The 16,570-nt window shown below is 39.7% G+C and overlaps 1 protein-coding gene across 1 annotated transcript in view; it reads left to right on the top strand.

Annotated features, from left to right (window-relative positions):
• Positions 1-16,570, top strand: part of ALG13 (ALG13 UDP-N-acetylglucosaminyltransferase subunit) — a 105,177-nt gene that overhangs the window by 69,998 nt on the left and 18,609 nt on the right. Inside the window, 2 exon segments of the mRNA XM_053579744.1 lie at positions 670-835; positions 7,602-7,775. Of these exon segments, the coding sequence (XP_053435719.1) occupies positions 670-835; positions 7,602-7,775 (340 nt within the window).

Below are 16,570 nucleotides of genomic sequence, written 5' to 3'. Positions count from 1 at the left end.
GCCGGGCATTGTGGTGAGTGCCTGTAGTCCCAGCTACTTGAGAGGCTGAAGCAAGAGAATCCCTTAAGCCCAGGAGTTGGAGGTTTCTGTGACCTGTGATGCCACGGCACTCTACCCAGGGCGACAGCTTGAGGCTCTGTCTCAAAAAAATAAATAAAATAGGGCGGCGCCTGTGGCTCAGTGAGTAGGGCGCCGGCTCCATATGCCGAGGGTGGCGGGTTCAAACCCAGCCCCAGCCAAACTGCAATAAAAAAATAGCCGGGCGTTGTGGCGGGCGCCTGTAGTCCTAGCTGCTTGGGAGGCTGAGGCAAGAGAATCGCGTAAGCCCAAGAGTTAGAGGTTGCTGTGAGCCGTGTGACGCCACGGCACTCTACCCGAGGGCGGTACAGTGAGACTCTGTCTCTACAAAATAAATAAATAAATAAATAAAATAAAATCACATTACTTTACTATGTTTTCAGAAAAATGATTATAAAATTAAAGCTCTTGAAGTAATCTGGGATCTTCTAAAGAAATAACCTTTCTATATAGGGTCTACATAAAGATTGTTTTCGCAGTATTCTAGTTATTAGAACAAAATACTATTTCTTGAAATTTAGGATCAGATAGTAACTAATAATGTTCAAGACACCATAGTTAAGAGTTTTGAACTTTCTTCCCTACTTGCAGGTGATGGGAAATTCCGCAGCAATTGCAACTTCCTCTGCCAATAATGTTCCAGCTCCAGTCTTATCTAGCTGTGCAGCAGCTAATCAAACTAGTAGTTCCACTTCAGTTTCTTCTCAGAATGCTGTACAGCCTCTATTTGTATCTCCACCTACAAGAGGCAGGCCAGGTAGGTTATTAGTGGTTACTTAATTTGGAAACTTTTTTTCGTATTCATAAACATGCACATACAATGATTCTAGTGATTAGATATAATTAATTTCTAGAATTAAATTTAACTTAACTAATTACATATGTTACACTATTGAAGAACCTGTAATATTTGAAAGTCAGAGTTTCAAGTTTTTCCTTACAAATTTGGCTCTAAGATTTTGTACCTATCATTTTGTGACCCACTACATTTTAGAGGACTTCTACGATTTTCTCAAACTTTGAGTTAGGTTTTATTATATTAAAAGAAATGTTTCTCACTTTATAGAATAAATTCCTTAAAAGTTTTCTATAAAATGCATTCATATGAAATGAATTATTGTTTTGTGAATACCATAATAAAGAATATACATGTAGGTTCTAGAATTTTAGATATCATTAGAATCCTGGCTTTTTAAACTTACTAACTTTGTAAGTTTGGACAAATTGTCAAAACTTTTCTATTTATGGCCTGGGAGTACTGATAGTACCAATTCACAAAGTGGTTGTGGAATTTCAGTGAGTTAATACAGTTTAAGATTATTAGCAGAATTCTGGGAAGGTGTTGGCAACAGCAGCATTAGATTTTTATTTTTTTATTTTTTTTATTTTTTGTAGAGACAGAGTCTCATTTTATGGCCCTCGGTAGAGTTCCGTGGCATCACACAGCTCACAGCAACCTCCAACTCCTGGGCTTAAGCGATTCTCTTGCCTCAGCCTCCCGAGTAGCTGGGACTACAGGTGCCCGCCACAACGCCCAGCTATTTTTTTTTTGTTGTTGTTGCAGTTCGGCCTGGGCCGGGTTTGAACCCGCCACCCTCGGTATATGGGGCCGGCGCCCTACCGACTGAGCCACAGGTGCCACCCAGCATTTTTTTTGTTGTTGTTGCAGTTCGGCCAGGCCAGGTTCGAACCCGCCACCCTTGGTATATTGGGCCAGCACCCTACCCACTGAGCCACAGGCGCCACCCTGGTTGAGCATTCTTAATTAAAAAATATGAACTCCAAAATGCTCCTGTGAGCATTTCCTTTAAGCATCATGTAGTCATTCAAAAAATTTTGGAATTTGGAACACTTTAGCTTTCAGATACTCAGATTAGGCATATTCACCCTTTATGCACAACAGATAATGCTTTATGCACGACAGATAATGCTTTAAGAGAAATAAGGGTGTAAGAAAGGGAAAACCTACTACTTTCCCTCCATCCAACCTCCTCCCTCCCTTCTCCTCTCTCCCTCCCCACCTGTGGTGCATATTGCAAGGGTACATGTCAAATCTGTTAAGTGTAGAGTATAAATGTCTTAACACAGGGCGGCGCCTGTGGCTCAGTCGGTAAGGCGCCGCCCCGTATACCGAGGGTGTCGGGTTCAACCTGGCCCCGGCCAAACTGCAACCAAAAAAATAGCTGGGCGTTGTGGCGGGCGCCTGTAGTCCCAGCTACTTGGGAGGCTGAGGCAAGAGAATCGCTTAAGCCCAGGAGTTGGAGGTTGCTGTGAGCTGTGTGATGCCATGGCACTCTACCCAGGGCCATAAAGTGAGACTGTCTCTACAAAAAAAAAAAAGAGTGAGTTCCTCTGGATTCCCCAGGACTCACATTAAAAAAAAAAAAAATGTCTTAACAATAATTAAGTGAGGTGAAGGCTGTGGTAACCAGTTTGATGAAAGCCTTCCAAATTGTATGTAAAATCAGCACATTGTACCCTATAAATGCATTAATGTACACAGTTATGATTTAATAAAAAAAGAAAGGGAAAACCTAAAATGGAAAAAAAATAAAGATTTGAAATTGACATTGAAATTAGGCAAAGGGGATCAAACACTGATAGATGTCTCTGAAGAAGGGCAGCGCCTGTGGCTCAGTGGGTAGGGCACTGGCCCTCTATACCGAGGACGGTGGGTTCCAACCCAGCCCCAGCCAAACTGCAACAAAAAATAGCCAGGCGTTGTGGCAGGTGCCTGTAGTCCCAGCTACTCGGGAGGCTAAGGCAAGAGGATCACCTAAGCACAAGAGTTGGAGGTTGCTGTGAGCTGTGATAACACAGCACTCTACCGAGGGTGACAAAGTGAGACTCTGTCTCAAAAAAAGAAAAAAAAAAGAAAGAAGTCTCTGAAGAAAACCAAAGTAACAGAACAAAACAAATATGAAAAGCTATAGTTTTTAAAACTTTAAAAGTACATAGTGAAACAGCATGCAGCATATCTGAGAATATTAACCAGGAACAACCAACACCAGAATATTCTAGCAAAATTACTGAACTAGAAAAAGTTACTTTGAGTATCTAGCAAGAAGAGTCTATTGAATATAGCAGAAATAATTATCAAACTTTGGCAGCATTACTTTATGTGAGAAGATATAGAATATTTTTACCATTACAGAAAGTTGTATTGGACAACAATGAGTGAATGAGTTTGAGTTTTGAGTTGTATACTACCAAAACTATTAGAGACATCAGCATATAGCTACCCATAGAATTAAGACAAAATGTAGATACAGCTATTTTAGGAAATGATAGAATTGAGAAAACATATGAAAAACATTTTTTAATGCTCTCAATAATGACATTAGTTTCTTTTATCTCAATACTCAGAATCTTTTTTTTTTTATTGTTGGGGATTCATTGAGGGTACAGGAAACCAGGTTACGTTGATTCAACGAGGTTGTAAATAAGTCAGTTTTTTTTTTTTTTGAGAATTTTTTTTTTATTAAATCATAACTGTATACATTGATATGATCATGGGGCATCATACACTCACTTCATAGACCATTTGACACATTCGTATCACAATGGTTAACATAGCCTTTCCGGCGTTATCTCAGTTACTGTGCCAAAACATTTACATTCTACATTTACCAAGTTTCGCAAATAAGTCAGTTTTTAAAAAAAAATAGGTAAGATTAAAAAAAATCAAGGGATATACATTTGAGTGACAAAACTCTTTAAAAAATACAAGGAAGTAATTACTATTACTGTCAGAATAATGGTTAATTATGGTGGAAAGGAGAGGGCTACAGTTGGGATAGGGTAAATGGGAATTTTCTCGGGTGACTGGCTAAGTTTTATTGCTTGACCTAAATACAAAAAAGTATTAAAATAATTGATTAATTCGTTGTGGCGTGCGCCTGTAGTCCCAGCTACTCGGGAGGCTGAGGCAGGAGAATCGCTTAAGCCCAGGAGTTGGAGGTTGCTGTGAGCTGTGTGATGCCATGGCACTCTACCGAGGGCCATAAAGTGAGACTCTGTCTCTACAAAAAAAAAAAATAATAATAATAATTGATTAATTCATTTGTTTTCTCTGTGTATTTAATTAACAAAGTGCTTAGCACAGTGCCTGTAAAAAAAAAAGTCATAAATGTTAATTAATGTTAGAAATTTTTTCATTGGAAATGTTAGTATGGACCCTGATTTTATTACTTTGTGTTAATAGGGAAAACATTGGCTGTCTGCTGCTTCTTGCAGACATCTGAGCTTAAAAAATTCAAGTGACAGGTGAATCATCCATTATAATGTCTCATTTACTTGGAATAATTGAAAGCTTACCATTTAAATGCCAGATTTTTCTAAAAAATATATGTATACTTCATTTATTTTATATATTTTTTTCTCCTTTGAGATGCTTATAAACTTCAGCTCTGTTTTACTAAATCTGGCTGCTTTTTAGTCGTTCTTTGTCATTCATGTCAGTTCTTTAGATGAAACAACTGATTTTCCCCCCTACTTTGTTACGTATCTCTCTGGTAGGCGCCTCTCATCCTCCTTTAAGTTATTGCTAATTTGACAGTAACTAACTAGGTGAGATGATTTCCTTTAATTAGGAGTCTCTGCATAGGCATTAAATCCTGTCAACTTCCAACTTTGAAGTTTGGTAACTATTCCCAAGGCTTTTATTTTTTTTTGGCCGGGGCTGGATTTGAACCTGCCACTTCCAGCATATGGGGCCAGTGCCCTACTCCTTTGAGTCACAAGCGCCGCCCTATTCCCAAGGCTTTTCTTGGGCAGGTACTAGTTGCTCACTTGCTCCAAATGTAAGATTCAGAGGGGTGGTATGTACCAAAAAATCACTTTAATTCATTATTTTTAAAAATCAAGATTATTTCAGGAAAGTCCAAGAAGAGCAAAGTATCAATTTTATTTTATTTTAATTTTTTTGAGACAGAGTCTTACTATGTCGCCCTCAGTAGAGTACTGTGGCATCATAGCTCACAGCATCCTCAAACTCTTAGGCTCAAAGCAATTCTCTTGCCTGTCTCCTGAGTAGCTGGGACTACAAGCGCCTACCACAACACCTGGCAAATTTTTTTTTTTTTTTTTTCTTCAGAGACGGAGTCTTTGCTCTTGCTTGGGCTTCTCTCGGACTCTTGGGCTCAAGCGATTCTCTTGCCTTAGCCTACCGAGTAGCTGAGACTACAGGCACCCGCTGCAACACCTGGCTATTTTTTTTTTTTTTTAGAGACAGTGTCTTCGCAAGTCTTGCTCAGGCTGGTCTCAAACCCTTGAGCTCAGGCAACAGGCGTAAGCCACCATGCCCAGCCCAAAGTATTAATTTTAAAGAAAGACATGATCAGTGGGTTAAATTTAGAGTGAATTGAGTGTGGCATTTACTCTTGGGGTCATATAAGTACAGAGTTTGAACCTATCTTTATTGAAAATTTTGGTATTTTATCCATCATAGATTTTTTTCCATTAATTTTGGTGGCCCTTTAGGTTTTGCAGTGGACTGCCTCATCACACCTTAGTTTTAGCCCTGCCTTTTTTTTTTTTGAGACAATCTTACTCTGTCACCCTGAGTAGAGTGTAGGATGCTGTCGCCTCATCATAGATCACAGCAACCTCAAACTTTTGGGCTCAAGTAATTCTTTTTCCTTAGCCTTCCAAGTAGTTAGGACTATAGGTGCCTGCCATTGGCCCTGCCCTTTGATCTCTAGAGAAGCAGAGTCTTTTATATATTCATGTTCTCTTCTGAAGTGACCTGAAACAGACTGCATGGATGGGGAAATCAGCATTTTGAATGCATTACATTGATTTCCACTAATATTTTAGAAAATGTTGATTCTACTGTTGAACAAGAGTCATCCCTCGAACTCTGTTAAGTCTACAAAGCCCTTTAAGTCTGAGGATGAGATGCTCACGTATAACATCTTGAAGTTGTAAAAGCAACTCTAGCAACTTGACATCATGCAAGCTTTTTCTTAGGTGGCTTATTGTAATACTATGCATTTATAAGGAATTTGGTTTCTAAGTGACCTTCAAATTTCTTCTACCCTTGATTGTCTCAGGCCCATGAAAATTTATTTAGCTACCTCTGTGTGTAGTAATTGGTTTTTATTTTATATAGTCATCATAGTCACATTCTCCTGTCTTTAGCTAATTAACTTTACTCCATTTGCTTTTTTAAAAAATGTTATTTGTTTTGAGTAATAGTTTAAAAAGATTAAGAGTAGAGCTTTGTTGGAGAAGCCATTATTTTATTAAAAACAATCCATAGATCTAGAGCATTTGGAGATATTCTGAAAATTAAATTCCTCTTCCAAAACTGTAAAAGAGATTTCTAAATATGTGACAAAGCTCCAAAACAGTTGAGTAAGCTTTAAAAATATATCATTTAATTTAGATGCAGTGTAATTCATTTTTTGGTGCCCAGTTCTGTGAATTTTGACAAATGCATAGAGTTATATAACTACTACCGCAATTGAGAAAATAATTCCATCACCCCTAAAACACTGTTTATCAAGTTTTAGATCACTCTAAAGCCACAGATCTCCTATTATTATTAGCTTATAACTGTATAAAAGTACAGATGAGTATATTTTTAGTATTTGTTAGAAGATAAAACAATGTGGATTATTCTTGTTAAATTACCAGAATAACAAATTCAGCTTGTATGGACTGTCCCTATACTAAATTCAGTATGCTAAAACTCTGAATTCAAACGTTTACTGAATAATCATTCTAAACTTTCTTTCTATACTTCTCAAGGTTAAAATGATAGTACAGATAAAACAATGATGAAATTTGGTAGTTGAATTGTTAAGTTCTCTAAAATTATTTCAGTTAAGTTTGAAGGATTAAATGTACTTTTATTTACAAAATAGTCTCTACATGTTGGCCACCTCTTTGTAAAATTTTGTAATGAATATCTTGTAAATAAAGGTACATTTAGCTAGTTTCCCATTTTCTCTATGGATGGCAACTTTAAGTGCAATGTTTGGGACACCCTGAATTGTACCTAGCCTGTTTTATTTCAGATTCTGTACTTCCTTAGAAATAGAACTGATGTGATTTAGAGTTTCCTACATTTCTCAGATAAAAGAAACCTTCAAGGATTGCTAAAATATATAATCTCTGCAGGTTTGGTTTATCTCTTATTAGCTTCTGCAACTTGTGATTTGACTGTGACAGATTGCTGAAAGTATTCTTAAATTTGCCTTGGGTGTTAAGCTAAGTAAAAGTTTTGTTTTAATGGTGTTTTATTTATGTACCTGTTAGCTAAGTGTGTCAGAGTCTAATAGGCAAAGCTCTGCCACTTCCAATTTTTTCCTTTTAATTTCTGGTAGTTTCCTTAACTCAAAATGACCTGTAATGAACCAGTTTTCAATTGCAATGTCCAAGAATATGGGCAGTTCACCTTCCAAGTTTTTAAGTCAAACCAAAGAGTTCTTTGACCATAGCCAGGACATAAGAAAATGAGCCACTGCTTGCTTATAAGGAGTTGTGAATTGCTACTTTGTTTTGTTTTGCTTTGTTAGTGATTGCTTCACCATCCTTTCCATACCATTCTGCTCTTATACCTGCTGCTGCTGCCACCCCTCTGCCGCCACCACCACCTCCTCCGCCGCCTCCTGATATGGGAGATATGTCAAACTTACCACCACCTCCTCCACCTTATTCCTGTGATCCAAATGGCAGTGATCTTCCCCAAGGTAAGTAGATTTTGATAATTGTTTAGATTTGAGAGTTGTTTAGGTCTGAGATTTTTTTTTTAACTTTAGAGCACATCTCTTTCTGGTTGACCCTGGAAGAGTGGGTTAGGGAACAAAAAGAAAATTGACTTGAAAGCTTAATGCTAGGTAAGTGATTAAAGAAAGGAGCAATTAAAAGCTAAAAATGTCTTCTATATGATCAACAAGTAGATGGTTGACTCATGCTGCTTCTTGGGGTAGCTACATGTCTGTCCTAAAGAAGGTTCTCAGTTGGATATCTTTTCTTTTCTTTTTTTTTGCAGTTTGGCTGGGGCTGGGTTTGAACCCGCCACCCTCGGCATATGGGGCCGGCGCCCTACTCACTGAGCCACAGGCGCCACCGATATCTTTGCTTTTCATAACTATATTTCTGGAAAAGGAGGCATCAGTATTAAAATTTTCTTCATTTCTTAAATTCTTTTCACAAGTCTAGGAAATTTTTTGCAGTCTTTGCTATTTAGGATTCCAGCTGAATTTTGAAAACTTAGGGATTTTAGGGGTGTGGTCTGCCTTGGATTTCAGCCATGCTCTCTTGTTTTCTTTTTTTTTTTTTTGTAGAGACAGAGTCTCACTTTATGGCCCTTGGTAAAGTGTCATGGCATCACAGCTCACAGCAACCTCCAACTCCTGGGCTTAAGCGATTCTCTTGCCTCAGCCTCCCGAGTAGCTGGGACTACAGGCGCCCGCCACAACGCCCGGCTATTTTTTGGTTGCAGTTCAGCTTGGGCGGGCCTGAACCCGCCACCCTCGGTATATGGGGCCGGCGCCTTACCGATTGAGCCACAGGCGCCGCCCCTCTCTTGTTTTCTTTTCTTTTTTTTTTTTTTTATTGTTGGGTACTCATTGTACTCATTGAGGGTACAATAAGCCAGGTTACACTGATTGCAATTGTTAGGCAAAGTCCCTCTTGCAATCATGTCTTGCCCCCATAAAGTGTGACACACACCAAGGCCCCACCCCCCTCCCTCCGTCCCTCTTTCTGCTTCCCCCCCCATAACCTTAATTGTCATTAATTGTCCTCATATCAAAATTGAGTACATAGGATTCATGCTTCTCCATTCTTGTGATGCTTTACTAAGAATAATGTCTTCCACTTCCATCCGGGTTAATACGAAGGATGTAGTCTCCATTTTTTTAATGGCTGAATAGTATTCCATGGTATACATATACCACAGCTTGTTAATCCATTCCTGGGTTGGTGGGCATTTAGGCTGTTTCCACATTTTGGCGATTGTAAATTGAGCTGCAATAAACAGTCTAGTACAAGTGTCCTTATGATAGAAGGATTTTTTTCCTTCTGGGTAGATGCCCAGTAATGGGATTGCAGGATCAAATGGGAGGTCTAGCTTGAGTGCTTTGAGGTTTCTCCATACTTCCTTCCAGAAAGGTTGTACTAGTTTGCAGTCCCACCAGCAGTGTAAAAGTGTTCCCTTCTCTCCACATCCACGCCAGCATCTGCAGTTTTGAGATTTTGTGATGTGGGCCATTCTCACTGGGGTTAGATGATATCTCAGGGTTGTTTTGATTTGCATTTCTCTGATATATAGAGATGATGAACATTTTTTCATGTGTTTGTTAGCCATTCGTCTGTCATGAATAGAACTTTCCCTCTCTTGTTTTCTTAAAGAACCATATAGTTTTCTGTTGGAAGCTCTTTGTTACCTCTCAGTTTGGCAATACTGTATTTCTCAAAAGAGAAATTAGTTGAAAGTTGTTTGTAGCTTATTTATACTTTTTGCTATAACATCCCTTTGATTTTCCTAGCTACTTCTCTATTCCATTTTGAGGTTTTTCCCAGCCCCTAAAGTAGTCACCAAAATTTTCTTCAACCTTTCCCTACCTTTAAACTTTGTTACTTCTGTGTAGTTGATTTCTAAATCTAGCTAGCCTGGGCCTTGGAAGTTGCAGTTAATTGTCCCTAGCTACTTGCTTAACATTTTTACTGAGCTTTTTTACTTTCATTTCAAACTTAAAATGTCTAAATGAAATGCTTCATATTTATCTCCTTTCTTCTCCCCAGGCCACACAAAATGTTGACTTTTATCCTTGGTTTATTATTTTGTTAATAGTTGTATCATTTCCAACTAATTTACCCAGTATCTTAACTTTGATTACTTGACTCTGATCCACTCCCTTACCTTCTTCTGTCCAGTATATATACTCAGTTACCACATGGTGTTGGTTTTACATTTGTCTAACATTTTATTATGAAAATATTCAAATTTGGGGTGGCGTCTGTGGCTCAGTGGGTAGGGCGCCAGCCGTATATACCGAGAGTGGCAGGTTTGAACCGGGACCTGGCCCCGGCCAAACAGCGACAAAAGACTAGCCTGGTGCCTGTAGTCCCAGCTACTCAGGAGGCTGAGGCAAGAGAATGGCCTAAGCCCAGGAGTTGGAGGTTGCTGTGAGCTGTGATGCCACAGCACTCTACCGAGGGCAATAAAGTGAGACTCTGTCTCTAAAAAAAAAAAAAAAAGAAAGAAAGAAAATATTCACAGCTATGATTTAATAAAAAAAAATTCAAGTTTTTGTCAAAGTTGAATTTTAAAATGAATAGTCATGCATCTGCTACCTAGATTCCTTTTTTGGTAATTTATAAGTAACAGAAATATATGTGTATTCTCACAATTCTGGAGGCTGGAAATGCTGCGTCTTCACATGGTGCAAGAGAATTCCATATGGTTATAATCATATAGTATGTAGCCTTTTTAGATTGGCTTCTTTCACTTAGTAAATATACATTTAAGGTACCTTCATGTCTTTTTATTGGCTTGTTAGATCAAGATCAAGGCATTAGCAGGTTTAGTGTCTGGTAAAAGCCTGTTCCTCTTAGATAGAGCCATCTAGGTGTCTTCACATGGCGGAAGGATAAATGCTGTATCTTCACATGGTGCAAGAGCAGAAGAGAAACTAGATTGGATTTTTTTTTTTTTTTGAGATAGAGCCTCAAGCTGTCGCCCTGGGTAGAGTGCTGTGGCATGACAGCTCACAGCAACCTCCAACTCCTGGGTTCAAGTGATTCTCCTGCTTCTGCCTCCCAAGTAGCTGGGACTACAGGCACCTGCCACAACGCTCGGCTGTTTTTTGGTTGTGGCTGTCATTGTTGTTTGGCGGGCCTGGGTTGGATTAGAACCTGCCAGCTCAGATGTGTGTGGCTGGCACCTTAGTGCTTGAGCCACAGGCACTGAGCCTAGATTCAATCATTGATGTTTAACTAGTTTTTCACATTTCTGTCCATCTTTCCCTCTGTGTCTGTTGATTAATAAAATCATCTTATTTTAATGCATGTAGTTTAAGTTGTAGACATCAATATATTTCCCCGTAAAAACATCAGCATGCATATTATTAACTTGAGTTCAATACGTAGTTTTCTTTTCTGATGTAAAATTTACATATAATGAAATATGCAAAACTTAAACACTAGCTGAGTTTTTAGCAAATGCACACATACCTACCCTGTTTCCCCGAAAATAAGACAGTGTCTTATTTTAAGGTGTGCTCCCAAAGATGTGCTAGGTCTTATGGGGACGTCTTATCTTTCCTGTAAGTAGATCTTATTTTCGGAAGATGTTTTATTTTCGGGGAAACAGGGTATGTAACCCAAATCCCCATCAAGGTATAAAATACTACGATTATCCTGCAGAGTTCTTTCATGACCTTTCTCAGTCTTTCTCTGTGCCCATCCCCATTCTCCCTCAGAGGCAACCACTGTTCTAATTGTTTTCTACCATTGATAAGTTTTACCTGTTTTAGAATTTCCTATATGTGTAATCATGCAGTAAGTGATTTTTTTGTTTTTTGTAGAGACAGAGTCTCACTGTACCGCCCTCGGGTAGAGTGCCGTGGCGTCACACAGCTCACAGCAACCTCTAACTCTCGGGTTTACGCGATTCTCTTGCCTCAGCCTCCCGAGCAGCTGGGACTACAGGCACCCGCCACAACGCCCGGCTATTTTTTTGTTGCAGTTTGGCCGGGGCTGGGTTTGAACCCGCCACCCTCGGCATATGGGGCTGGCGCCCTACTCACTGAGCCACAGGCGCCGCCCTGCAGTAAGTGATTTTAATAAAAGATTTCTTAAACTTGGCATAATCGTTTTGAGACTCATCCATGTTGTTGTATGTATCAGAAGTCCATTTGCTTTTATTGCTGCGTAGTATTTTTTTTTTTTTTTTTGAGACAGTCTCACTATGTCACCCTTGGTAGAGTGCTGTGGTGTCACAGCTCACAGCAACCTCAAATTCCTGGACTTAAGTGATTCTCTTGCCTCTGCCTCCCAAGTAGCTGGGATTATAGTATAGGCACTTGCCACAATGCCTGGCTATTTTTTGTTGTTGTCGTTGTTTAGTAGGCCCAGACTGGGTTTGAACCTACCACCCCTGGTGCATGAGGCTGGAGCCCTAACCACTGAGCTATGTGTGCTGAGCCGTGTACAGCCTCCTGTTGATAGACATCTAGGCTGTTTCCAATTTGGGGCTTTAGGAATAAAGCTGCTATGAACATTCTTTTTGGGGGGTGGGCAGGGGGGCGGGGCTGGGTTTGAACCGCTGGGTTTGAACTTCCAGTATATGGGGCCGGCACCCTACTCCTTTGAGCACAGGTGCCACCCAGCTATGAACATTCTTATAAAAGCCTTTGTGAATGTATTTTCCATGTTGTTACAATCTTTTAATAGCAGTGATTTTATTCATTTTATTGGGGTGTGTGGATGTATAATAGAAGTCTTGATGTCAGGAAGTGCTAAGGCACAGGAAGTGCAGTTAAGTCATCTGGGACCATGTTGTCTGTGGCTTCAGGACAGGGAGCTTCAGGGAGAATTGAAGTAGATTACTCTGGAAGAGCGTCCTTTGGAACTGCAACATGCTTTTGACCTTGTCTTTCTGATTCTTTTCCCAAATCCCAGGATAAGACAATGGAGACTAAATGAGGTTCTTGTACTTGTGCTGTTTCTTTCTCTAGAGGGTAGTGGTGCATGAGAAGTGAAAGGGTGATTGTATTCTCAGTTCAGAGAAAGCAAAAGCAAGCAGTGAAGATCCCTTGGGTGGGCAAATGGCATAACTTTAATCTTGGCTATCACAGTTATTACTGTTGATGTCATTAAGGAAGAATCAGGTACATGTTATCAGTGGGTACATTGTGTTTCAGAGTCATGTAGCCACCATCAGCAATTTCATCGTCATTGCTGGTTCCTTCGAGTTTTGGGTTTTTTGTTTTTGTTTTTTTGTTTTTTTTGAGACAGAATCTCACTTTGTCATCCCTTGGTAGAGCTACATGGTGTCATAGCTCACAGCAATCTCAAAACTCCTGGGCTCAAGTGATTCTCTTGCCTAAGCCTCCCAAGTAGTTGGGACTGCAGGTGCCTGCCACAACACCTGGCTATTTTTTTGTTGTTCTTGTAGTTGTTGTTTAGCAGGCCTGGGCTGGGTTCAAGCCCACCAGCCCTGGTGCATGTGGCCGGCGCCCTAACCACTGAACCACAGGTACTGAGCATGCCTGGATATTTTTAGAGACAAGGTCTCGCTCTGGTTTAGGTTGGTCTCAAACCTGTGAGCTCAGGTAATCCACACGCCTCGGCCTCTCAAGTGCTAGGATTATAGGCGTGAGCCACTGCACCCAGCCCTTCAAGTTTACTGATCCCATCAGCAATTTCATAGTCATTGCTGGTTCCCTCAAGTTGTCTGATGCTGTTGTCACTCATTTAACATGCAAGTGGTTTACCTTTGACAGCCATTTTAAGATTAGTATGATTAACTGGGTCCTCTGATAGCGTCTCTCAATGTCTTTTTTAAATGTTTACATCAGTGTCACACTGTAATTTTACAAAGGTTTGAAGTCAGGTAGTATAATTTGTATTTCTGTTTGATCATCAATTTTTAAGACCCTCGGTCCCTAATAAAACACCTGAGAATTTGGGTTTGTGCTGAATCCATAGCTAAATCTGGGAGAGAATTCCCATCTTAATAATACTGCCTTTTTGAAGCCATGAACATGGTGTATCTTTATTTAGGCCTTCTTTGGTGTCTCACCTTTTTTTTGTTTGTTTGTTTTTTGGTATAGCAGTCTTCATGTTTTTAAAAATGTATTTCTAGATATTTGGCACCATAATAAATAGAATTTTTAAATTTTTATTTTGCAATTTTGTCCTTCTAGTATGTAAAAAATGCAGTTGGCTTGTATGTTAATTTTGGCTGATTTATTAAAAATCTGTCTTTCACAGAGGGTTTTTAAAAATACCTATTGCTTAAGACTGTGTGTGATGGCTCACGCCTGTAATCCTAGCACTCTCGGAGGCCAAGGTGGGTGGATTGCCTTAGCTCCCAGGTTCAAGACCAGCCAAAGCTAGAATAAGACCTTGTCTCTAAAAAAATAGCCGGGCATTGTGGTGGGCGCCTGTAGTCCCAGGTACTTGGGAAGCTAAGGCAAGAAAAATCACTTGAGCCCAAGTGTTTGAGGTTGCTGTGAGCTATGACACTACAGCACTGTACTGAGGGCGACAAAGTGAGACTGTCTCAAAAAAATAAACAAATAAAAATACCTACTGCTAGATCACATGATCCTCTCAATAGATGCAGAAAAAGCATTTGATAAAATCCAGCATCCTTTTCTAATTAGAACACTGAAGAGTATAGGTATAGGTGGCACATTTCTAAAACTGATTGAAGCTATCTACGACAAACCCACAGCCAATATTTTACCGAATGGAGTAAAACCGAAAGCTTTTCCTCTTAGAACTGGAACCAGACAAGGTTGTCCTCTGTCACCTTTACTATTCAACGTGGTGCTGGAAGTTCTAGCCAATACAATTAGGCAAGACAAGGAAATAAAGGGAATCCACATGGGAGCAGAGGAGGTCAAACTCTCCCTCTTTGCTGACGACATGATCTTATACTTAGAGAACCCCAAAGACTCAACCACAAGACTCCTAGAAGTCATCAAAAAATACAGTAATGGGGCGGTGCCTGTGGCTCAGCGGGTAGGGCGCCGGTCCCATATGCCGGAGGTGGTGGGTTCAAACCCAGCCCTGGCCAAAAAAAAAAAAAGGATATTCAAAAAATACAGTAATGTTTCAGGATATAAAATCAATGTCCACAAGTCAGTAGCCTTTGTATACACCAATAGCAGTCAAGATGAGAAGCTAATTAAGGACACAACTCCCTTCACCGTAGTTTCAAAGAAAATGAAATACCTAGGAATATACCTAACGAAGGAGGTGAAGGACCTCTATAAAGAAAACTATGAAATCCTCAGAAAGGAAATAGCAGAAGATATTAACAAATGGAAGAACATACCATGCTCATGGATGGGAAGAATCAACATTGTTAAAATGTCTATACTTCCCAAAGCAATCTACCTATTCAATGCCATTCCTATCAAAATACCAACATCGTACTTTCAAGATTTGGAAAAAATGATTCTGCGTTTTGTATGGAACTGGAAAAAAACCCGTATAGCTAAGGCAGTTCTCTGTAACAAAAATAAAGCTGGGGGCATCAGCATACCAGATTTTAGTCTGTACTACAAAGCCATAGTGCTCAAGACAGCATGGTACTGGCACAAAAACAGAGACATAGACACTTGGAATCGAATTGAAAACCAAGAAATGAAACTAACATCTTACAACCACCTAATCTTTGATAAACCAAACAAGAACATACCTTGGGGGAAAGACTCCCTATTCAATAAATGGTGTTGGGAGAACTGGATGTCTACATGTAAAAGACTGAAACTGGACCCAACACCTTTCCCCACTCACAAAAATTGATTCAAGATGGATAAAGGACTTAAGGCATGAAACAATAAAAATCCTCCAAGAAAGCATAGGAAAAACACTGGAAGATATTGGCCTGGGGAAAGACTTCATGAAGAAGACTGCCATGGCAATTGCAACAACAACAAAAATAAACAAATGGGACTTCATTAAACTGAAAAGCTTCTGTACAGCTAAGGAGACAATAACCAAAGCAAAGAGACAACCTACACAATGGGAAAGGATATTTGCATATTTTCAATCAGACAAAAGCTTGATAACTAGGATCTATAGAGAACTCAAATTAATCCACATGAAAAAAGCCAACAATCCCATATATCAATGGGCAAGAGACATGAATAGAACTTTCTCTAAAGATGACAGGCGAATGGCTAACAAACACATGAGAAAATGTTCATCATCTCTATATATCAGAGAAATGCAAATCAAAACAACCCTGAGATATCATCTAACCCCAGTGAGAATGGCCCACATCACAAAATCTCAACACTGCAGATGCTGGCGTGGATGTGGAGAGAAGGGAACACTTTTACACTGCTGGTGGGACTGCAAACTAGTACAACCTTTCTGGAAGGAAGTATGGAGAAACCTCAAAGCACTCAAGCTAGACCTCCCATTTGATCCTGCAATCCCATTACTGGGCATCTACCCAGAAGGAAAAAAATCCTTCTATCATAAGGACACTTGTACTAGACTGTTTATTGCAGCTCAATTTACAATCGCCAAAATGTGGAAACAGCCTAAATGCCCACCAACCCAGGAATGGATTAACAAGCTGTGGTATATGTATACCATGGAATACTATTCAGCCATTAAAAAAAATGGAGACTTTACATCCTTCGTATTAACCCGGATGGAAGTGGAAGACATTATTGTTAGTAAAGCATCACAAGAATGGAGAAGCATGAATCCTATGTACTCAATTTTGATATGAGGACAATTAATGACAAGGTTATGGGGGGGGAAGCAGAAAGAGGGACGGAGGGAGGGG

The sequence above is a fragment of the Nycticebus coucang genome, chromosome X (assembly GCF_027406575.1).
Source record: "Nycticebus coucang isolate mNycCou1 chromosome X, mNycCou1.pri, whole genome shotgun sequence".
NCBI lineage: Eukaryota > Metazoa > Chordata > Mammalia > Primates > Lorisidae > Nycticebus > Nycticebus coucang.
The sequence above is the reverse complement of the archived record's forward strand: the minus strand, read 5'-3'. Positions and strand labels throughout refer to the sequence as shown.